This window comes from Haliaeetus leucocephalus, unplaced genomic scaffold (genome assembly GCF_000737465.1).
Source record: "Haliaeetus leucocephalus isolate CR32 unplaced genomic scaffold, Haliaeetus_leucocephalus-4.0 Scaffold1014, whole genome shotgun sequence".
NCBI lineage: Eukaryota > Metazoa > Chordata > Aves > Accipitriformes > Accipitridae > Haliaeetus > Haliaeetus leucocephalus.
In genome coordinates, this window is record NW_010973450.1 from 212919 (window position 1) to 236516 (window position 23598).

The 23598-nt window shown below is 39.4% G+C and overlaps 1 protein-coding gene across 1 annotated transcript in view; it reads right to left on the reverse strand.

Annotated features, from left to right (window-relative positions):
- Positions 1–570: 570 nt before the first annotated feature.
- Positions 571–23598, reverse strand: part of WWTR1 (WW domain containing transcription regulator 1) — a 38502-nt gene continuing 15474 nt past the window's right edge. Inside the window, exons 3-6 of the mRNA XM_010584992.1 lie at positions 13718–13917; positions 2705–2838; positions 2044–2156; positions 571–961 (exon numbers count right to left, since the gene is read on the reverse strand). Of these exons, the coding sequence (XP_010583294.1) occupies positions 777–961; positions 2044–2156; positions 2705–2838; positions 13718–13917 (632 nt within the window). The 3' untranslated portion in view covers positions 571–776. The remainder of the gene's footprint in view (positions 962–2043; positions 2157–2704; positions 2839–13717; positions 13918–23598) is intronic.

The window sequence follows — 23598 nt, forward strand, 5'->3', positions numbered from 1 at the left end:
TGCCTTGTTTTTAAAAGGCACCAGTCAGTACCAGTCTGGTTAATTTTGCAACAATATTGTAGCATAAAAACGTTGCTAAACAATTCTGGTACTTTCAGATTGGAAGTATTTATTTTCCAAAAACTATACAGTAATATACTGAAAAAAAGAAACTGCAATAGTACTGTTTGTGCCTTTACAAATATATAATGAGAAGTATTATGGCTGATATGGATCAGATTTAATCTGTATTCCATACAGCAGTTAGTTACTAAGAACGAAAGAAAGATTTTTAAAGCTTAAGTTGATAAAAAAAGCTTCTGGTACTATTGTCATAAACATAGCAATAAAACGGCTCTCTTGGTCTGATGCTGTGCACGTTTTTTGAACCAACTGACCTAGTAGTTAGCTTTTGTGATTCATGAAGGGTTTGTGATGTTAATCAATACCTAGGAGATCAGTCAGGTATGTGCACAAACACCACCCACTTTCTGTCCTTGAAGTGAAACGTTTCTGCCTGGTCTGAAAAGATGTGTAAAGTAGTGTGCTTTTTTTTAAAGAGGAAGAAATATATATGCATATATGTATTTTTATATATATATATATATATATGTATTTTATATTTAAATTAGTGTCAATAAAATCCAGGTGGAGATTAAACTGACCATAAAGATCATGTAACAAAAGTCATTAAGGCGGTAAGTTGTATCTCTTGAGGATTTTCAGATATTCTACCTCTATCTCAAGAGGAAAAAGAAATGTTGAATTGCATTGTAGGCCCAATCAGGACTGAATGATTACAGCCAGGTAAGGAAGGGCTCATTTTTGGTGAGTACTGACTCCACATCGTTGAGAATAGGGATCAAGTCTTCTGACTCTAGAGTCCCAAGATCAACATTTGTTCCTGGAAGACAGTCGAGGAAATCAGGGAAACGCGTTTGTTGTGGATTTATGTTCATTGTTGTCTGTGCAATACTTTCTCCTAGGAAAAGTAAAGAAGAACTTTTGAAATACCAAACTATTCTTGTGGGTCATTTAAAACAACACAATTCATATAAAAATTAGACTCGCCCTTTCCCATAAGCACTTGTGAGCATTCCTATCCTCTACAAATGTTACCTCAAAACCGTATTTGCTTGCAGAATGCATATTCTTGTAAGAGTTAATTTCATATCCTTGCTTTGCTCTCGAAAGCACAAAAGGCCCTTTCCAGCAGTGTTCAAAGTAATCAGCCTCTGACCTTCACTTGGGAAGCATGATAGTTCCGACGTTCACTAGTCTCCACAGGGAGCAATGCAATTGACTCTTACATAAACCCTCTAACCTCCTCTCTGCACAAGGGTGAATGCTGTCCATGGGGCATAATTGTAAAAAGTGTTTTACAGCAATTTAGCTCTGCAATATTATATCACTTTTTTCATAAATTAATAATGAGAAGCATGAAAATCTTTAACAGACAAACCTTTCAGTCTTTGCATCACCTAGAACTTCTGATGACTTCAGAAGTAAGTTTAGGTGGGGAAGTGCTGAGAATTTCACTATCTGGAAAAAAACTTGTTGATTTCCTAGTAATTTATTTCAGTATTTTAAACACCATGAGGACACTGATATAAAAATAAATACATACCAAAACCTAAACTAGCTAAATACATTGTTTGAAGGCAAATCCGACTTTGCCGTTGTAAGAGACTTCCTAATGAGACTGATTTCCCAGAGTTAGAAAACACAGTGATTTGTACCAAGAATGTAACCCAAGACCAGATTTTTACTCCTCCTACCTTGGACTATGGTATGAAAATACAAACTAAGGCTTGTATTTTCCGACTTTTACTTATTTTGTTTAATATCAGTCTAAGGCAAAAGGGTAGAATTGGGACCTAAGTTAAAGCTGAGAAACTTCTAGGCACTAAGTACCTTTTAGGCATTTTCCCCCACAGTCTCAGTCTGTTCTCTTGCATAGGAAAGCGAGAGATTATCATTCAGTTATGCAAGTGTAAAACATTACTGGCTGTAACACAAAGTTATTAAAATCATTATACTTTAAGCTAAATCAGAGTATTCTACCTGTATCCATCTCATCTACGTTGCTGAGGAAATCTTCAGGTGTCGTTGGTATACTGTAGCATCCTAATCCCAAGCCACTGTCTGTACTCTGTTCCCTGGAATGGTATGGCCCACTATAAATTGAAACATGAAAAAGACTCAGTAAGATGTTCTGGTAGACATAGTCCCTGATCATGGTGTTTGAAAAAACACAGTACAGTAGGTTAGATATTAAAGTTAAATACTGAGTCATTAAGACTCATTCTCAGCTGTTGGCCACTAATGTGGTCATGTTACATCAGCCCAAATATAAAGCAACTGAAGTGAGGCCACTCTTATATTTTGCAGCACACACATGTATATATAAGTCTCTAGACAACAACAGTTCTGATAGCCTAAAAAAACTGAGTGTATTTATACTTAGGTAATGTACCTATTCTACTTAGAGTCTTCTACATACACCTACAGTACAATTAAAACCACCTGTTACCATGTGTTTGATTTTTCTAAGATTCCTTCTTGAAGCATAAACTGAAAGGTTTCAGGCCAGCCACTCAGACGTACCTGCTCTTCACAGTAAGTACAAAAGAAGATGATATAGGAAACTACTTTAGAGAGACAGCTTTAGAAGTGTAGAGAAGGCAACAGAACCAATTGCCTAGCGAAGAGGACATGAACTTGCCTGTTCAAGAAAGGATCAGATCCATTATTTGTAATAGGCCTCATGTCTTGTGTCATGGCAGGTGTATTCACAGCTGTCTGAACTGGGACCATGTTTTCTGAGTCCATGGGAAGTTGTCGGCACAGAGCAGCTTCCTGAAAAGGCAAGTAAATTTAAGGGAAGGGTTATTCCAACAGCTTGGAAGTACAGCAGTCTTGCAACAAGTGAACATGTAATATATACACATCTTCTTATTTAGGAAAGTAATTCTAAACAATGTAACTGATAATTATTTGTTTACAATCCTGTGAAGAAAATCATAATGTACACAGACAGAGTCTTTCATACCCACCTGTGCTGGCTTAAAACACTGCAGAATCTATCTTTCAGTTACCAGCACAGCTGGAAGCCAGTCCCACAGCTCAGCCAGCAGGCAGACGTGTGTTGAGGATTTTCTAACCAGTTTCACACTAAATCAGAGCGCCTGTTTGCCTGCTTAAACCAGCCTCACTCTCTTTGCATGATGCAGATCACGAAATGCTCATAACAATGCCTTTACTGGCAGAGCTGTCCGATTGGCAACCTGTAGTGAGGGGCAGACAACCAGGGGAAAGCCAAACCTTAACAAGCACAACTACCTGCAGAATGACGGCACGTCTACAGCCTTGCTGGCCACAGGGATAATCCCTACAAAATCCAATTATCTATGTTGTAACTTTGGACACCTTGTGTGTCACCTCATCATAAAACACTGATAGGCCTGCACATTACAGCTGATTATTGACAGCCTGTCTGCACTTCATGGGACAGCTAACTCCAGTTGAGGAGTTTCACATGCATACTAGAGCTGTGTAACACTCAAATTACAATTTCAGTTTACTGTTCAGTGAGGCCAAATTTTCTGAGAGCTGGAGTAGCAATAATAAAGCAGTTTAAAACGTACAGACGTACAATCTCCCACATATCTGTTTCTAACAGCTTACCTTAAGCGGAATTGCTCTCAGTTTAAACTGGTGCAAAAGAGAGCAAAATCAGGCACTGAAACTATGTGAGTTGCTACTAGATGATTTGGCTACATACCAAAGCAGAAGAATATCAATTGCAACCATAAAGTACTTAACATATTAGAAGAAAACCACTGGAACCAACACTTTGACCCAATAATCTTTAGAATGAACCCGCTGCCTGATAATAAGCATCTGCCTAACAACCTGTCTCATGTACACTGTTTTTAGGATGACAAATGAGCAATTAAGAGCCAAAGGAAACTTGTTTCAGAACTCTTCCTGAAAGGTAAATTCTTCTAGCATTATCTCTATGAAACAACCATGACATCTAGTGGTACAGAGGTCTATACAAAGGTTGTTTGGCTTCACGGGGATGTTCCAGACAAATATCCAAAGACCTTAAAATAATACAGCTGTATCTGTTTTTTACCTAGTTTACTCAGCCTTACTATTTTTTTTAAATGAAATGAGCAAAGGAAGCATTTAATTTACATCCTAGTAGAAAACTTTTCTCCACTGAGTCAGTCATTCATTCTCCCAAGTACAGAAAAGACTAAAATGTTTTTCAGGCTACAATATGATATTTTACTATGTTTTCAATTGATTTCTTCATTGAGGAGGACTGGTCTGGTGTCTTCATGAATAATGTAACAATTATTCATTGCGAATTAACATATATTGCTGCCCATTGATGCAATGTTTCCTTTATAATCAAATTATCAATATATTCACTGATAAATAATAACTTACATTAGAGGGTGTCATTATTTAGTAAGTGTTAAGAATAAATGGTCTGAAGATTCTTAATAGCTTATGTATGATAGCTTATGTATGATAGCTTATGTATCTCATTTCATTTGTCAAGTGACAATTCTAATGGTGATGTTTCTATTCATAATTAAATCAGCTGGAGTCTGTGAAAATGTACAAACCTCAGCAAATGGGCAGACTGGCTTTTTTAACTGTCTACCTGAAGATACTGAAAGTATTTTTTTCAATATAAGAATAGCAACTGCAGCAACACAAGCAAGGCTAATACTAGAAAGACACCCATAAAGAAAGAAATACAGAAAGGGAAAGGAAGAGAGAAGAAAAGGAAGACAGATAACATGAGGCAGGATACACTTAGCTAGGATTTTTTTTTGTTGAAGTCCAATCCAGCAATGAAGTTCATGTTTTTGATACCTGAGCAGTGCATTTTCAAATCTCACTGGACACTGTTCCACATTAACAAAGGTAAGATCAGAACAGGAAAAAAAAGGAAAAAAAAAAAAAAAAAAGGCTTTCCCCTAGGTTGCCAAGATGTAAAATACAAGTTGGTTACCATTCTGGTCGCTACCATTTCTGAAAATCAAATGCTATTACTAAAAATAAAATAACTGAGAACACCCTGCTCAAGATCCAAGTATTTGCCTCTTTCAGAATATTGTGACTAAGTCCTAATTTGATGTAAATGATTTCTGTTTGCTACTGAGGCAAGGTGAGACACTGCACTGAAAATACTGCCCCAGTACCACCCTTTTTTAGTCTAAGGGTGATTGAATATTGGAACAGGTTTACCAGAGAGGTTGCAGAGTTTCCATCCTTGGAGATACTCAAAACATGACTGGATGCAGCCCTGAGCAACCTGCTGTAACTGACCTTGCTTTGGGCAGGGGAGTTGGACTAGCCAATCTCTAGAGGTCCCTTCCAACCTCAACTATCCTGTGACTCTATGAATCAAAGAATGACCGTGTGCATACATACATCTTTCTGAACAAGATTTTGCCTTTCTGTTTAGGACAATCTTTTTAATAACTTCTTGCCAGCTGTCATGCCCTTTTTTTTCAATTATCAGATTGAAATCCGATTGTATTGCTCAATACTACTGCACTGTATCAAACATAACCCTGAAAATATCTTGCCTGTAGGAGGTGATGGAAAAACTTTTCTGTATCCAGCAACTTCTCAATGGATCATATAGTACAAATCAGTGTCTCAACTTGTTGGGGACTGTGTATATGTATGTTGGGTGGGTAGGGGAGAGCTTGCCAAGCTCCCTGCTCATGAAAGAGAAAAACTGAACTACAAATATGTTGTCCAGAAAAATATTAAAGCTGAAAAGTTGATAATAACAATGATTAACCAGAGTGACAAGCTAACAAACAACTGTTCTACCACAGAGCAGTGCCAAAGAAAATCTATGAAGGAAAAGTCATGCATCTGCAGAGAAGAAAGGCCATTATTTAAGGGTGTATTTGTTGACAATTTGTAGGTGGATTCACAGCAAGAATTCTGAAACTTTTAATTAAAAATGCCAGATGCCTAGCAGGGATGATATTCTAGTGTTTTCTGTTTCCATAACAGGTAATGATGTATTGACAGCCTAAATTTCTGAGTAATTAATTTTACATAATTGTTCTCACTATACTGCCAAAGACAGCTTATTTGAGACTAGTAAATTCTATTACTTTCAAAGATTTGTAATCACTCCACTGCTTTCCACAGCCATTGTAGAAGTACTGTATTTAAGACAAAAGATGTGTACGTGGAAACTGAGGAAAGGTCTCCAAACAACACTGAAAAATCTGTACAATTCCATGGAATTGTTTTTAAACAGAGACAGAGATAAATCTCTTTATGAAACATGTTTAATTAAATGATCACAAGAAACATGAGGCTTTTCTCATTCTTCATGTCATGCATTATTCCTTTCAGCTCATTACAGAAGCACAAACATACCTCTCCTCCCTTAAGTCTATGATTCCTCTAGTAACTTTCCAAAACACAAAGCACTAGTGGAGATTTCTGAACCTCCAACTACTTAAAAAATGCAGTTGCACATAAAATCAAAGTACATTGCAAAAAACATAGTGTTGTTCATGAAAGGAGTTTCATATCTCTAACCCTCTGCAAAATAAATATTATTCCTCTCACACTGAACTGCACAGAAAATAGGCAAAAATTTCCTTACGGCTTTTTATTTCTCTTACAAACTGACTCAAAAAATGCCCAGCCAAATAAACACACTGAAAAGAGCAGATAATTTCTTATATCTACTGCTACTGGCTTGTTCCATCTGGCAAAAACAACCAACCAAAACTGCACCTATATTACCTAAATTTAGGTTAATACAGATACACAGGCTGCGTTTCAAGGACACTCCTCCCAGAACAGCTTAAGTTCCAAGGTGAGGTTTATCTAACATGGAGTAAGCCACTCAACTACCAAGGTCAGCATGTTTTTCTGAGTGCTGATAGCCCTGGTCACAACGTGCAAACTCTTTATTGCATATACAGTATAACTGCTCTGAGCATGCTTAGCAAGTCCAGTTCTAACCTCTAGATGTTTCATGTTACACTAGAAGAAGAACTTTCTGATAATGCAATGTCTGTGCCACTTCAATAAACAGCTATGACTGTACTTGGGACAACTAATTGTAGCTAACAGGAGCGAAGTGACAACAGAACAGGTTTTGTTGTGGGCTAAATGCCCAAGCAAGTGCCATGGGCAAGCTTGTACAGGCCAAGCTGAAACCTGTGCTACTTCAATGTCACTGTTACTGGCCTTGTAACCTCAGATTCCCTATACTTGCTGCAACCATACCTTCTTTTTACAGAATAGACACAGGCACTGCCTTCCTCCAAAATATACCATATTGTAAGGGGAAAAAAATGAAACACCAGTAACTTCTGTAACTTCCTCTCCATTTCCACAGTAATTTAATTTCCAAAAGTAGCTCAGAATAGACTATTCACAAAGTAAGAACAAGGGCTCAGAGACTACATTACTGCTATGCATCAGACTGTTTTATCCTATGGTCAGGAAGATGAACCATCAGCCATTTGAGAAGGATTTTTGTTAAACTTGAAAGTTTTTCACTGAACTGCCTTCCACAAATAGGAAAGCATTATTGCAAAATGTCCATTCTTCCCAGGGTGCTGGCCTTACTGCTCCTGCACAAAATACTGTGAATTTCACATGTATTTGCAGACCTTAATGCTGGCTGTTTTCTGTCCTGCAGCTGACCTATGCAATCAGGGAATTCAGAGAGTGATCTCTTTGGAAAACATGGTGCCAACTACTGCTTGGTCCAACAAGTAGAGATTCATACCCAGGTTTATTAATCACGTCCCCAGATACAGTAATTGGCCCTCCTAACCACTAACTGCAACAGGGCCAACAATCCATTCCAGGAAAGTTTAATCTACTACATGATTTAGACAGGCCTTGCAAAGCAAGACAATTTGTGAGCTGAAAAGCCTCCAGCACCCTAAAGAAAGACTCACACTGGCACTTAAAAAACCTCAGTTCCTGTCTCTTATTTGTTGCAAGAAACACTACATTTATCGTAAGGTTACTTGATTTACTCTCACTTGGGGAATGGCATGGCACCTCCTGTGTCTTTATTTCAACATATTCCATGTTGCCTCTAATATTAACTCAGTGTGTACTTTATAATACGGAACAACAGACTCCTGCATACTAGAGTCAAAGTTAGGCTGGGGAAGCAGAGTACTGGCTCTACCATACATTAAGTATGCTCCTCCTCTGCTGCTGCCTCATGCAGGTGATTTGTTCAGAAGTTACATTACAATTTTAGTACTGCTACAGATGTTAAGACTCCTTTGGTTCTTTGCTTCTTTGATATTAATACAGCAATGTTCAATAGTAATGGATCAATTACACAATCACAAAAGCTCTGTGATAGCCTGTTATGTCCTGTTCTCTATGGTAAGCATGACTACAAGGTTCTTAAGAATATTCAGGAATCTCCTACTTTAGGTTAAAAAGTCTGGCAAAAAATACCAGAGACCTCTCGCAGCCCTGTGGATGGCAATATTACAGTTGCAAGCGACAAGCATAGCCTTAGCTATTCAAATTAGCTCTCAGCTCTCAAATGCAGGAGTGCCTCCTGTTGGCCAGCAGAGACAGCAGTTAGCTTGAAAAGGACAAAACACCCATAATGATCTGCTTGCCACTACAGCATATGCTATTTTAAAAACCCAAAGGGGATTTTCAAAATAAATAACAAAACAAAATAAATTAAAAAAATCCCCACAGTACTCTGACATCACAAAGGCATGTCAAAAAGCTTCATCAGTGGTTATTTGCAAAAATCTTTAAAAGCTTCAAAGCACTGCAGTGAGTTAAATTATTCACTGCATCTGAACACAATTCTGATGTAAACCCCTTTTTAGCTGTATGCCAGACAACTCTAGAAATTCACTGCCACATTTCCTGGAACCCTCCTTGGCAGAACTGAACTGAACTCCATGCTTAGTTGCCAAACAGTCATTTCCAGCTGGGGGAGACGAGTGAGAGCATTTTTGTAGTAAGTTTACATTGCTAGTTGCTGCAATTCCTTTTCTGCCAGTCCTTGTACTTAGGGTGGAAAGTGAGACATCTAGATATTGCCTGTGCCATCAATAAATCCAACTATGGGCCAGTCTGTGCAGTGGGAGGAGCACAGCAGGGCATTTTTCTGTTCAGGCCGTTGGAGGCCAGAAAGGTTCTACTCTGCGAGGACAAAACAGTGATAAATCTTCCTCTGCAACCCCATACATCACTCCTTCTACAGCCTCGTTTGAGCCCTTGTAACTTTCTCTGCACAAATTTATGAATAGGATTGGGGGATCAGAAAGGAACCTCTGAGAAGTGTTGCCTTTTTGTGACTGTTTGTACCCTTCTAAACAAGGTGCAAGATGGCACTTCTGCACACAGAGAAGTGCTGGGACATCTTCCCTGTAGGACCCTTTCAGAGATTTCTTACTGATATCACTTCTAACTACTTCCATATCCAAGAAGCTCTTGAGTAGGAAGCAGACTCTCCCTTTTCCTTTGGAAAGCCGACAAAAACAGACCAGTATGAAAGAAAATTAACTCTTTCCAGAATGACAAAACTGAGTAAGGAAACATTTAAATAGAAGCTGTCATACTGGTTTTCTGAAATGCTGCCCTTCCCACATGTAATCAGTCAGCAGTTCTAGAGGCTTTACCAACTAAATGAAGAGGAGGACAAAGAAGGAAACAAATTCCCTAAGCAGTGAGCTTCCAGAACTGTGTATTCCTCGCGGTTGTGTGTGCTGCTCCACCCGAGCAGCTGCAGCCAGGAATGGCTGTGGAGAGCCAGCAGCTGCTGCCAGGCTGAAAGGAGGTTTGTGACCCACCAAAAGAATTCCTCCCCTCTTACTCAAACTCTGCACCTCCTCGCAGTTGCTAGCAGCAGTGTGCACACTTACTCAGCATTTTTCCCTCAGATAGGTTACACTAGAAAAGCAAAAGCAGCAGTGAAGGGTCAGGACAGAAGTAATGGTACTTGAATGCAGACGACTCCAGAGATTTGTTGCATTCTTCTCAGCTGCCAGGGTTCAGGAGCGCTCAGGTTACTGGCAGGAAGTTCACAAAGTTCTGTTAGGATGGATGGATTTTGCATCTTGCTTTCCTTGGGTGGGAAGTATGTTGTTCCTCAAGAGCTACACCAGTTCTGAAAACTTCTGTAATGCAAAGTGATACTGTCCTGCTTTATATAATGTGGAACTCAAACAAACACCATAGGTGCAGGGTGGTACTAGGCATAGTATGTTGGAGGCCTGATTAAGTACAGCACAGCTGCAGAGTGTTGTGCATGTATTAGTTTCAGAGTAAAACGCAGTCAGCAGAGCAGGGAAACCAGCCCTTATGTTAATGGCACAACTGTTTTGAAGCTTAATTTGCTCTTGTCCTGAAGAACAGAGCCAAAGAGTAAAAATAGGTAACACATTATTAGCACGATAACAATTATGACTAAGCTCATACCAGATATCCCCACTCTCTTCCCACACCCGTCTCTAATATGTTCTGAGCTCTTGATAGTAAAGGAGAAGGTATGCAAAAGGCTTGATTGAGATCACTGCTCAGGGCAGAGACCACCACCTTGAACACAGTTCTGCATATGCAGGTAATGTATCATAATGTAACTCCAAAAATTAAGGGTAGTGGAATGTGGGCACAAGATGTTGGTGTCTGTACACTTTCTAGACTCGGGTCTGAACCATGAAAGTCAAATTCAGCCCTGACACGAGCAGGTAAAAAAATTCAGAAACTTTAGTGGAATCATATCTGCCTTTCACCTCTGTTCAGCAAGAGCACTGATCACTTGCTTAACTTCGAGCATGTACATATATTCACCAAAGACAATAGGAATAATCACATGCAAAGATAGCCAAGCGTTGTTGCAGGAACTACGAAAGCATGTAATTGTAATGCTTTTTTTTTTTTTAAAGCAGCTAGATGGTGCTGTACAGTTTCAAAATGTATTAATGAATTTTTGTTACTTACTTTTGTTAAAGCAATTTTTTTTTAAGTTCTTATACGTATATTTAGATGGAGGTAAAAGTAAAAATATAAATGAAGCAAATATATGGTTGTAAAATGTTTTTACAAATATCCACAGTAACGTTTTTGCGATTCTACTTGTCAGACATCCCTTTTCATTTTGTTATCAATCTCTCTTTTACAAAAGCCTACTATATGATAGTATGTACATTCATCCTACATTTGGTCTTTTTATCTGCACAAGATGAAGTTACTAAGGTTCCACTGGTGTAACTGGAGAGAAATTTGACTTACATATAGTATGTACATGGAAAGAAAAGTACAATCGTATTCTTGTTGTTAGGAGGCTGTATTATTATAAAGACCCATATAAAACTGCATTTTCTGTATATGAACAAAAAAAAGCACTTTCAATACAATTCTAATAATATTTAATGTGGTGAATGATTGTAATAATGTCTATTATTACTTTTTGAAAAGTGATGTTTTGGTAAAATCCAATTAAAAATCATTTGTTCTGAAATATAAGCATGGAAAAAGAGTACCTCACATTCTCAATCATTACAAACATTAAAGACCTTTTCTTCCATTAATTTTACTGAGATGGTATGTTTAAAAAAAAACCCAAAACAACCTATTTAGCAAAAACAACATTCAAAGGCTGCAGAGAGAAAACCAAAAAGCCGGCCATTATCTGTGGTTTTCATGACTGCTGCCTCTAAAACATGACAAATCCTTTGTGAGCACATCTCCCTTCTGGTAAATCTGCTCTGATCATCCAGCTCTCTATTTTAGACCTAAAGGTTTTAAAGATGTATGTGTCCCTTTCTTTGCTGTCCACAAAGTCTTCCAGAGGTCATTGAGATGCTCCAGTCTGTTTTAATCACTAATGTGTTTTCTCTCAGTCATTCTCCTCCAGACTTGGAAGAAAAAGTGCATCACTCCTCACCTACTTGCAGCTAGTCAACCTGTGACATATACTCTGCTACTCCTCCTCAGAGGGCATCTAAGTGTGAGGATTTTTCTTAGGCTTCTTTTTGCATTTTACACCAGTCACTAACATTTCAAAACATTACAGCAACTTATGGTTCTCTAATAAATCATCACAAAAGTTCAGCCAATTGGCATTATCAGCCCAGTAACAAACATGCTTCTACCTGCTGCAAAGAAATGTCACACTGTATTTCCAAATACAGTACAAACAAACGTTACCCTAGAATAACCACAGATTGTGGGACAATCCCAAAGGTAAAAGGACTGAAGGCGTGAAATAATAATTCCACAAAATTATTATTTCCACAGAGTATGGAAGTAAGGTTGGGTAACCTGGGAGGAATACAGAGACATTGTCTGAGGACACAGAGATGAGTTTAGGAAAGCTAAAGCCCAGCTGGAATTGAATCTGGCCAGGGGAGTCAGACAACAAGAAGGGCTTCTGTAAGTACCTAGGTGACAATAGGAAGGCTAGGGAAAATGTGGGCCCGCCGCTTTTCCTATGAGGAGAGGCTGAGAGAGCTGGGGCTGTTCAGCCTGGGGAAGAAAAGGCTCAGGGGGATCTCATCAATGGATATAAACACCTGCCAGGAGGGTGCAAAGAACACAGAGCCAGGCTCTTCCCAGTGGTGCCCAGCGACAGGACCAGAGGCGATGGGCACACGCTGGCACACAGGAGGTTCCCTCTGAACATCAGGAAACACTTTTTCACTGTGAGGGGGACCGAGCCCTGGCACAGGCTGCCCGGGGAGGTGGTGGACTCTCCATCCTTGGAGGTATTCAAAAGCCACCTGGACATGGTCCTGGGCAACCAGCTCTGGGTGACCCTGCTTGAACAGGGGGGGTTGGACCCGATGACCTCCAGAGATCCCTTCCAGCCTCAACCAGCCTGCGATTCTGTGATTTTGTGAAAGCTACTATTTTTAAAGGTACTTAGAACTGTAACTGCAGCATTTACAAGGCCACCAATAATGGTGTTATTCTCAATAAAATGTACTTCGTTCACACTGTTCCTGAGAGAAATATGTTATTTATTTTCTCTAAGGAAGCTGATTAATATGCCATGCAAAACACATCACCACCAGTGGAGTTGTCCATAACAGAAGAAACACAACTGTTAAAACTTTTTACTTCCTTAAGGCAGTGTAAAGGAAGTTATATACCTATTTTGTACAACATGAGTCATTATATAGAGCTGAAACTTAAGAAATAGAACAATAAACAAAACATCCACAAAGAACCATCTCTGGAAAGTCTTCAAATCAGAGGTATTCATGTAAGATGTGAATGTGATTTTATTTTAATTCAAAAGCAAAGGGCGCAAATTATAGAGTTAAGGTCAGAGTCAAGAACAACTCCCTATGTTCTGCCTTTATCTTCAGTGAAGCAAGAACATGGTCTACTACACAAACCCAAGTTAAACTGAGAATTAATCAGTGATAGTTGCTCTAGATTTATAAACAGATGCAGAATAGAATTTGGTCCTTAAACTACTATTATAGCTGGTAAGAAAGACACCAGCTCTGTAACTCCTGATGGATGGCCATTTTGTGTTCTGTTCAATGCTAGTTTAGAGAAAAAAAAAAAAAGTTCTATTTATATTAGCTTTTTGGTTACCCTTACCTAAATTAATGGTTAATCTTGACAAAAGTAACAGAGCCATTAATAGTACCTGGTAAAAATTTGGATGCATTGAACTATAGGCTCTTGAACAAAATAAGAGTATCCTTGGCATTACCTGTCGCAGTAACTCCTCCTGACGCATCCTAATTCGCTCCCTCTCCATCTGGATTCTCTGGAGCCTCAACTTCTGCTGCTGCTGTTGTTGTGTGGTCAGTGCACTGGGCAAGTTCAACAGCCCTGGCTGTGGAGTCTGGGGAGGACGACTCTGCTGCGACATGGCTGTGCTGGGTGTTATTTGGTGCTGGTGATTCATGACTGTGGGCAAGAAAATAAACCATGGCTGGTTAAGTAGAATTGTACTTTAAGATAACAGAGGGCATGGGACACATTGCTCATTTACAGTAGAGAGTTATTAGAATTACTGTATTTCAAATGACTAAGTACTCCATCTGGCAAGATCTGGTACTAGTAATTGCTTAATAAATGATTTTTAATATTTCATATGTATATAAAACACGAATACTTATAGCAAGTATTTATATTCATCCTGGTATGTTCAAATGTTTACCTAATGATATGTAGTAAATGACATGCAAGTTTTTTTAACTGAAAATTCCTCTACAAACGTGTGCCTGTAATATGCAGTAAGCTAGTAAAAATGTTTTCAATCTTAACATTTTCTTTATTGACAGATTTAAGTTAATTATTGTAAGAATAATTACCAGCATAAATAATGAGCACTGTGTGTGTTTTCCACCACTATGAAGGAGATACACACTTTTTTCAATGACACGCAGATGAGAGATGTTCCAGTTCCAGTTAAGAAGCAAACCTTGTAGGAGGTCCTGTTCCCTGGCAGGCTGTAGCCTTCCTGTATTATCATGTATGAGTCACAGTCTCTGTGTACTCATCTATAAATGAGGGTTAATATTATATCTTGCAGAAGTGTTTTAAGCACTCCTTCCCTCACAGGCACTCACACTTTACAGGAATCAAAAGCAGCTTGAGAACTGTAACTGAAGAAAAAAAGTGCATCTGATAAGATCCAGCAACAAGCTGGACTGCCAGAAGTTACAAAAACAGCACAATAAAAAGACACCAGAAACTAATAGAAGCTACATCTTTCTATAATATCCTTAACATACTTTCACTTACTTTTTCAAAGCAGGTGAAATGCAAGGAAAAGATAATTGAATTGAATCTGTACCACACTGATAAATAAAAAAGCAAAGTAGTGAGAATCACTGCTAACTCTTCTTCATAGATGTCTTTGTCACTTTTGAACAAACACTGCCTTTTTTTCAAAATGGCCTCAGCCATTCCATGTTTCAGGATGCAGTCAGTGTAAGTTAGCTATCTGAGTTCACAGTGTGAGAATTACTATCAATAGCAAAACAGTGTAACTGCAAGATACTAATACATTATACCAGTTTCATTATCAAACTCAGCAAAAATCTTTATCAAACTTGTACTGAAATAACTGCCTAAATTCACTGCTGCTTTAAACAGTTACATCAGACAAGAATCAAGTTTAATGAGTTCTTAAATGCAAGGCTGTATAAAATCAATCCAAAAAAGATGCCAAGTTCAGGCCTGGCATAACTCCTCTCAGGAGGTACATAAATCAGGTAAGGCTGAATTTACAATTCATGGTTTCATTTGCAAATGAAATGGTCTAATAAATTAGAGATTAAGGTGTCTGATTTTAGACCTGATTTAAGACAACAGAGGGATTTGTAACTCTCTCCTGTGTTCTGGATATGCAAGCACCATATTGTACAGTTAATATCTTACAAAGAAAACCAAAATAGTCTTTTGCACATTTGATTAACAACTGAAACTTTATCTGTTAGGGTATTCAGATTTGGAAATGACCCATTAATTTACCACCTTTGGTAGGATATTCAAAAGGTTCATCTGGGTAATAACACCATAGATGGCAGGTGAGAAATGGGGTAAGCAAACCTGATTTATACCTATGTAAACCAGCTAAACCCTTTCACTTGCAGACAGAAGGCTGCTGCTCAGACAGTTAATGTTGCTTAGACTGTTAATACTACTTAACATAATCTTTTCTGGTCAAATTCAGAAACTATAAATCAGAACAGAATTCTCTGTTGGATGGGCATTTTTATTCAGAGAACAGTTACGAAAGAAATTGCGAGTCTGTAGCTCCACAGTCACTCTGGTAATCATACCACAAAGCTAAAATAATAATTTGGCACCTTTGACAACAGGTATCACTTGGCCATGGAAACAGAACCACCTTTTCTCTCGTTTCCCTCAGTAATAGGCTTAGAAGAAACAGGAGGAAATTGAGGCAGAGAGGGGTAACTGCATAGCCTCTGCTTGTACCTCCTTTTTATTTTTGAGTAAAACTTATCAGTTCCCAGCAATGCAACCCAATACCTTTAGTGAACCACAGAGTGAACAGTTCCTTCTTCTCCTTCCCCACTTTCACATTTCCAGTAAAAAACACATACAGTACCTAAAGCCAGTCTGGATAACAAGTGGTAGCCATGTACTGCTTTAAAAATTGACATTTTCACAAGGATTCCTTCACTAACGGGGCAATAGCATCATTAACAAAGCTCTTACCTTTCAACAAGAACACCCCAGATACTAAAATACTCTCTAGAAGAGATACAGTATTTTTCTGTCCAAAGGACTAAGATTTGTATCTTCCTTTTTATCTTTCACTCATTGTTCTTACCGTATGAGAACTGAAATCTCAACTCAGTTCTATGCTTCTCAGACCTGAACATACTTACGCTGTGTACACGTCTGACCTTAAAGGATACAGTACAGCAAGCACTGTTAGAAGTGTGCATTGAAAGAAATGGGTTGATGATTTTCCAGCCTGGATCAAATGTATGATACACATACAATGCAAAGTGCTGAACTTAACTCACTCTGCCAGTTCCAAGTTAAAATTTTTTTGAAAGGTTGACTTTATGCTAGCCAGCTTTCTGCCAAATCAGGTACTGTCTTGTCTTTCTGCAGCTGGAGTAACGCAGGTACGCAGGCATTAGGCCAGCATAAACTTTGCCCTGCTTTGTTTGACAGAAATATTTACTTATGCTCACATTGGATCTGAACCAAATTTTTCCTTCTGGGTGATATACCATCACACAGGTCCAGCATGTAAAGACTACAGAACCATTTGAGAGCGCAGCTGCATGGTATTTTAGCTTCAGTGGCAAATCCAGCTCAAGAAATAATCCAAGTTAAAAGCAGGCCTGTAGTAATATAACCTTTTCACAGATTCAGCTTATGTGTGGTCCACAAACAGCTGTATCCACACAAATGACATCATGCTTCCACATGAAACCAGAGTGTTGCCCTTTTATCACCTCTTCCACACCCATCTGCTTGTTCCTGCCCACATGCTACCCCTTTACTGAGCTGGCAAAAGCGTTTTTGTGGCCACACAGCAAACTAAAATTTGCCCAGGGATAAAAAGAAGGTATTTTCTGACTAGATCAGTTCCCAGCAAAAGTAACCGGGTAGCTATGAAACTGTTTATGTGCAACCAACATAGGAGTCCAGGTGGGAAGAATAAGCTGGCTGCAGGAAAGACAGACCAAAGCCAGCACTGATCAGTAACTTTTCAGTGGTAAAAAATCCGAAAGGTTAGCCAGCTGCAGTGCTGAGAGGAAAGGTAGGAATGAGAGCTGGGTGCAGACATCAAACCACTTTCACAATGGAAAACAGTACGTGGACCCACATTTTAAGATGCAGTGAATCTAGTCTTATTCACGTTAAATAAGTAAGAAATATTATAAGTACAATTATATAAATTATATCAGTGTAAATCTGGCGTTAAATTGCCAGGACCATAAGCACTTAGGCAGGACTTTAACTCTTCTCATATACAAAAGCATGTGCTTAAATTTTTGGCATGTCAATGGTTGAGTGAATAGAACAACCATGGTAAGAATCCAGGCAGGCTCAAGGATTACCACAATATAGTAAGCTCTCTGTAAGAAAATTGCTTTCAAGTAAGCAGCACATGCAAATGATAGAACCAGGCGAAGTTAAGTAAAGATTAATAGACTGTACAGTGTGTCTGGCATACACTCAGGGCTAGGGCATGAGTTGTAGTACTATTTGTCATGACTATTTGTTGCCTTTGCTATATAAAATACTCCCTCTTCTTCATCAGCTGATCTGTACCTATGTTGTATCACAGCTGAAATTATACATGCAAGAAGGCAAAGAACAAGACAAGATGAAAATGCTGAGGAATATTTCTCCCCGACCTATGGTCCCCAATAACCCTCCAAGTAATCTCTTCTCGGTGACAGACAGAATGCTTTGGTCCAATGAACTCTGCATCTTGCAGTAAATTACTTTTCTTTCAAGCAATACCACCCATTGTTACATACCATCAAGGAACTACAGGAAGCTCAGTACAATGAGTAAAGTAAGCATTCCCACACCTTGATATTAGGAGTAGAAATTATGTCAAACCGAATCTCCTACAAGTCAAATATGCCGTAAGTATGTGATCATATTTCTAAGAAACAACAAAAATCCATTTTACTTCCAAAAAAAGTTATTTACGTCATCTGGGTTTGAAAAAGCTATAGCTATAAGTTTTACAAGTTTCAGTGCAAGAGATTCACAGAAGGCAAGTAAGTAGGTGGGAGCTATCCTCAGCCAATTCCACCACCTGCATTACTTGGCTCTGCTCCTCTTTCAGGCTGTGCCTTTCTCCTCAGAGGTTTGTCAGACTAAATCTCTGGACACAGGTCCACAGAAAAACAGATCTGTTCAAAACTACCACTAATTGGAATGGCTTTTAAAGAACCATTGATTTGGGTCATAGAGACAAACTTACTGAAGGTCATTTGAACCCGCTGACACCGCATTTTTCTTCAGCATACACTGCTTCAAGAAAAAAATGGGATTCAGGTAACTCTCCATTCAGTTTGAATACCAGACACCCTCTTTCACAGCAGCCTGAACTGGACAGACTCAGAAACATTAAGTATAGAGGAATTATGTATCTCTGCTTTCAAACAAGTACAGACAGTTTTGTCAAGGTATCTGGATAAAGTATGTTTATGATAAAGTCTAACTTAACATGGAACGCTAAATTGATATGGTGATAAAATCCATTTTCTTTTTTTAATGTCAATAAAAACCAGTTTATAAATACACAGGTGCTAAGGCCCAGGTTTTGATCCTACCAACTGCATAACAGCACCATTCCACTTGAATTATTCTTGAGTGGAATCACAATAATGTCCCATAAGCAAATTTAGGACGTATGTGGTCTACTTTTGTGAAGTCAATCTAGTTTTTGAGCATGTGCACGAACACATATAATGCACATTAAGTTAGTCTAACCTAGCTCTAAACAAATATTAACTGGAAATGAAAATAGTATAAAACACAAAGACTGTTAAGTGATTCTTTTTTAATATCTATTTTAGAAAGCAAAATGAAACCAAAACCTGGGGCATTCTGCAGCACTTCCCACAACAACTGCTGCATTCAGCTGCTCTAAAAATATATCCTAAGGGTCAAAATGTTACATGTACAGTAATGAAACAGCTGACTCTGGGAACTAGCTGAAGAGTAATTAAATCATGGCAGATTTGCAAGTACTGTTTTGCATTGGTTCCACTGAAAGGCACTGTGATAAGTTTTAGGGCTTTCCCATACCAGCAGTTCACACGTGATGGCATGTGGAACGTGTCCTCTGCAAAACAGCCTGTCCAAATGGTCCTCCAGACTTTTGAAAAGCACTGCCCCTCACCTTCCTGGTGCCTTTCACCACCTGAAGCTTGGGTCATATGAAATGCAGCATATCATCTCCAGTTTGAAACAGCCCCACAGGATAAACCACGAGGCCAAAGATGTTGTGCACAGAAGATGAAGTGCTTGCTTTTTCCCCTCAGTCAATAGCCACCTTGCAGCCACTGCCACTTTCCTCAGCACAGTTTTGGCCCATATTAGGTGATTTGGGCACTAAAAAACTCCATACAGTTTGTGCACTAGCAAATACCCATAGGCAGCAGATAAATCCTTTATATGTGTCATGTTTCCCTGTGTCATGGTTAAACCCCAGCCAGCAACTAAGCACCATGCAGCCACTTGCTCGCTGCCCCCGACTCAGTGGGATGGGGGAAAGAATCAGGAAAAAGAGTAAATCTCATGGGTTGAAGTACAGTTTAATAGGACAGAAAGGAAGAAAATAATAATAACAATAATAATAATGATAATAATAAAAGAATTGGAATATACAAAACAAGTGATGTGCAATGCAATTGCTCACCACTCACCAACCGATGCCCAGTTAGTTCCTGAGCAGCGATTCCCCCCAGGCCAACTTCCCCCAGTTTATATACTGGGCATGATGTCACATGGTACGGAATATCCCTTTGGCCAGTTTGGGTCAGCTGTCCTGGCTGTGTCCCCTTCCAACTTCTTGTGCTCCTCCAGCCTTCTTGCTGGCTGGGCATGAGAAGCTGAAAAATCCTTGACTTAGTACAAACTACTTAGCCACAACTGAAAACATCAGTGTGTATCAACATTCTTCTTATCCTAAATCCAAAACATAACACCATAGTAGCTACTAGAAAAGAAAATTAACTCTATCCCAGCTGAAACCAGGACACTCTGCTTGCTCAGTTCCCTGCCATCCTCCTCTCTGTGCAGGAAACCAGCTGCCTCACTGGCCTCACATTGATAGAAATTCCTGAGCTTCAGGTTGTGTGTGAACATGCACACATGCTTGTGGCCTGTGACTGGGGCACTGCAGTAAGCAATACATTTTCCAGGACAAGAGTGGGGTGCAGAATGTACTCCTAAGGAGGCAGAATACAAGAAAAAAGTTCAAAGAGCTATGGCCTGCAGAAGAGCACTGCTGCTACAGCTGTGCTAGACAATACTCTGCAAACACAGAATTAGCAATATAAAAATCTCACTTTGTATACGGAACTGACCACAGAAGATAAAGATGAGAAATCCGTGGAAAGATTTTATTATCTCACTGGGAAAAGCATAAAAAAATGAATGGGACAGTATTACTGGGAATAATCCCCTAAAGTAATACAGGTGTAGTAGATACACTACAGAGACAGTAACCTATGGGTAATCTTACATACATGAAGAGTCCCTGATTCAAGACAGAAAACATTCAGAGAAAGCATGACTGTGGCTCTCAAGAAAACAATATAACTGATAGCAAAATGTCTTCAAGTACCAGGGAAAATCTAACTGAAACACCCAGGAAAATGAAGAAAACAGTAACAGCCAGTAGTGCTGAACAAGCATACCAGCTCCAGCTGAAGGAGCTGTGAATTAAGAAAAAGGCCAACTGAGAACATAGCCTGGTAACCACAGGAAGATAGTGGTGAAAATTTCCAGTATGTACACAACAGTCAAAAGACTGTGAGGAACAGAACCACTTTAAAATTTCTGGTACCAGAGATACCCTTGGGCATCTCAGAGTTCTGTGTAAATGTAGCAATTGTCAGTATCAGTCACTTTCAGTGAAGAAGTCAGCAATTGCACAAGCAAGTCCAGTACTTCTCATATTAAGCTATCCAAAGACACTGTATGGGCTGCTGATTTACCCAAGACAAAAGTTCTTCCTCTTTATGATGCTAAGAATAGCATCCAACATTGATATCCTCCAGATAAGCCAGGAGTGAAACGCAGTAAATTTTCAAAGTATTAACTATATGGTTTGTTCAGAGTGCAGATTAGTTTTACTATTTACACAGATCAGTATCAGCTGCATTGAACAGGCATGGATTACTCCTGTGCTATACCTAGGGCCAGTTTGGGTCTCAAAGCAGCTTTATTACCTGTAGGTGGTGCAAAGCCCACACCAATAAATCCTTCTGGACCTTGTGGAAAGCATGCAGGATATCTAAACCATCTTTGCTACATGCTTCCAGAATCAGGTGTTGTGGAGAGTATAGCACAGGGATGCCAGTGTGTCATCCAGAATAACTTCTCCAGAGGCATGTAGATGTCATCTGATCCCCAGGTTAAGTCTCCTGGAACCCACAGACTGCAGTGCAGAGGGACCAACTTCATTTTGTGGAAGTGTATTAGCTCCAGCTTTGAAAGGATCATTATCAGATCTGGGCTAGATCTTCATACACTTCCAGATTTGGGATTCTTTGCATAATGCTCTCAAGATAAAGAAAGATGACTATACTACCAGAATGCAGACAACCTTATACTGAAAACTGCAGCTTCCTACATCAATAGCCATTATCTCTGAGAAATTCTGACCTGAGAAAATCAGAAGACCTAAAGAAATGTCCAGGTCAAAGAACATAAAGTCTACCAATGATGAATGATCTTTCCATGTTCCCTGCAAACCTAGTGGCAGTGGAATACTTGAGACAAATGATGCACAGAAAGGAAATGCGGTGATGTTACACACAAAGCCAGAGGCACAGAGACAGGCACTGGCAGTCCTATTGTGAAACCCACAGCACTTGTAATCCTCCTAAACGAACTATTGGCCCAGAAATCCTGCAGTTTAGTAGAGCAGTTAAAGCTACTGAATGATGCTTCAGAAAACCTAATGCAGTAGTGCTGCACAAACTGCAACTAAAAGCATTTGCCATTAGAGTTCTGACAGATGGGGAAAAGGGACTTCTTGGTGAAGTGAACGATTCCACTAGGAAGATAGCTGGCTACAAGGCTTTGAGATGTTTGGCAGAAATCTGCATGTGCTGTACAGTGTATGAGAGTACACAAAGCAAATCCAACAATTTCGAGCTTACTGGGCATAGGTGGTTCAACATAGTGCGAACATGCAGTAAGTCCATCCAGTTTTTTAAAACTGCAGTTGTCCTGCTGTGGCGGATTGGGCCCCCCAGCAGCCAGCAACTAAGCCTCCACGCAGGCAGTCACTCAGTTCCTGCCCCTGCCAGCAGGATGGGGGGGGGGGAGAGAATTGGAAGAGCAAAAGCAAGAAAAACTTGTCGGTTGAGATAAAGACAGTTTAAGAAGTCAGGCAAAGCTGCACACACAAGCAAAGTGAAATAAAGAATTTATTCACGACTTCCCATCAGCAGGCAGATGTTTAGCCGCTTTCTGGAAATAAGGTACTCAGCACATGTAAGGGTTACTTGGGATGCTGTAACCATGAATGTCTCCCCTTCCTCCTCCTTTCCTTGACCTTCTATAGCTGAGCATGGCATCATATGGTATAGAATATCCCCTTAGGCAATTCAGATCAGCCGTCTTGGCAGCATCACCTCCCAATTTCTTGCGAACCCCCAGCCTACTTGCAGTGTGGAGGGGAAACAGTGGGAAAAAAACAGAAAGCCGCAACACTGCAAGCTCTGCTCAGGCGTAGCAGTAAGGCTGGTGTGTTGTCAACACTGTTTTAGTCACAAATCCAATCACAGCACCACAGGGGCTGCTATGAAATTAAGTCCATCCCAGCCAAGCCCAGTACAAATGCAGGGTGAGTGCATAGCACTTGCATAGTAAACTAAATGCTTCTGTAAAATACTTTCTGTTCAGATGCAGTACTGATCCGATGTACTCTTTAGTACCTTTCAGTCAGGATGCTGGAAACTAGTAATTCAAAAGGAATATTAAAAAAATCCTTAAGCTCTACCTGAATTCAAGTCTGGGTAAAAAAAGGAAACCATATCTGGACTTAAATAGACATACTGTAGCTCCACTGAGCTGGCTTCACTGCTGGAGAGGAGATTGCAGGTGTTTCCTAATGTCTCAAACTTTCTGACTGCACGGGGAGACTATGGCAAGGTACCTCTGGGAATAAACCAAAATACACTAGCGAGTGATTTGTGTTTTGCTACATATGAAAAATAACTTCATCCCATACCAATCTTATTATAGATAGCATCTTTACACATTGCAAAGGCAAAGTATCTGCTCATATCAGTCCTGTGTGTGCTTTCCACATTTCATGACAGAAAATAAAATTATTTCCTTTCACTGTCTCAAAAAATATTGAAGTTTCCAATGTATGTAGTCCTGGAATGA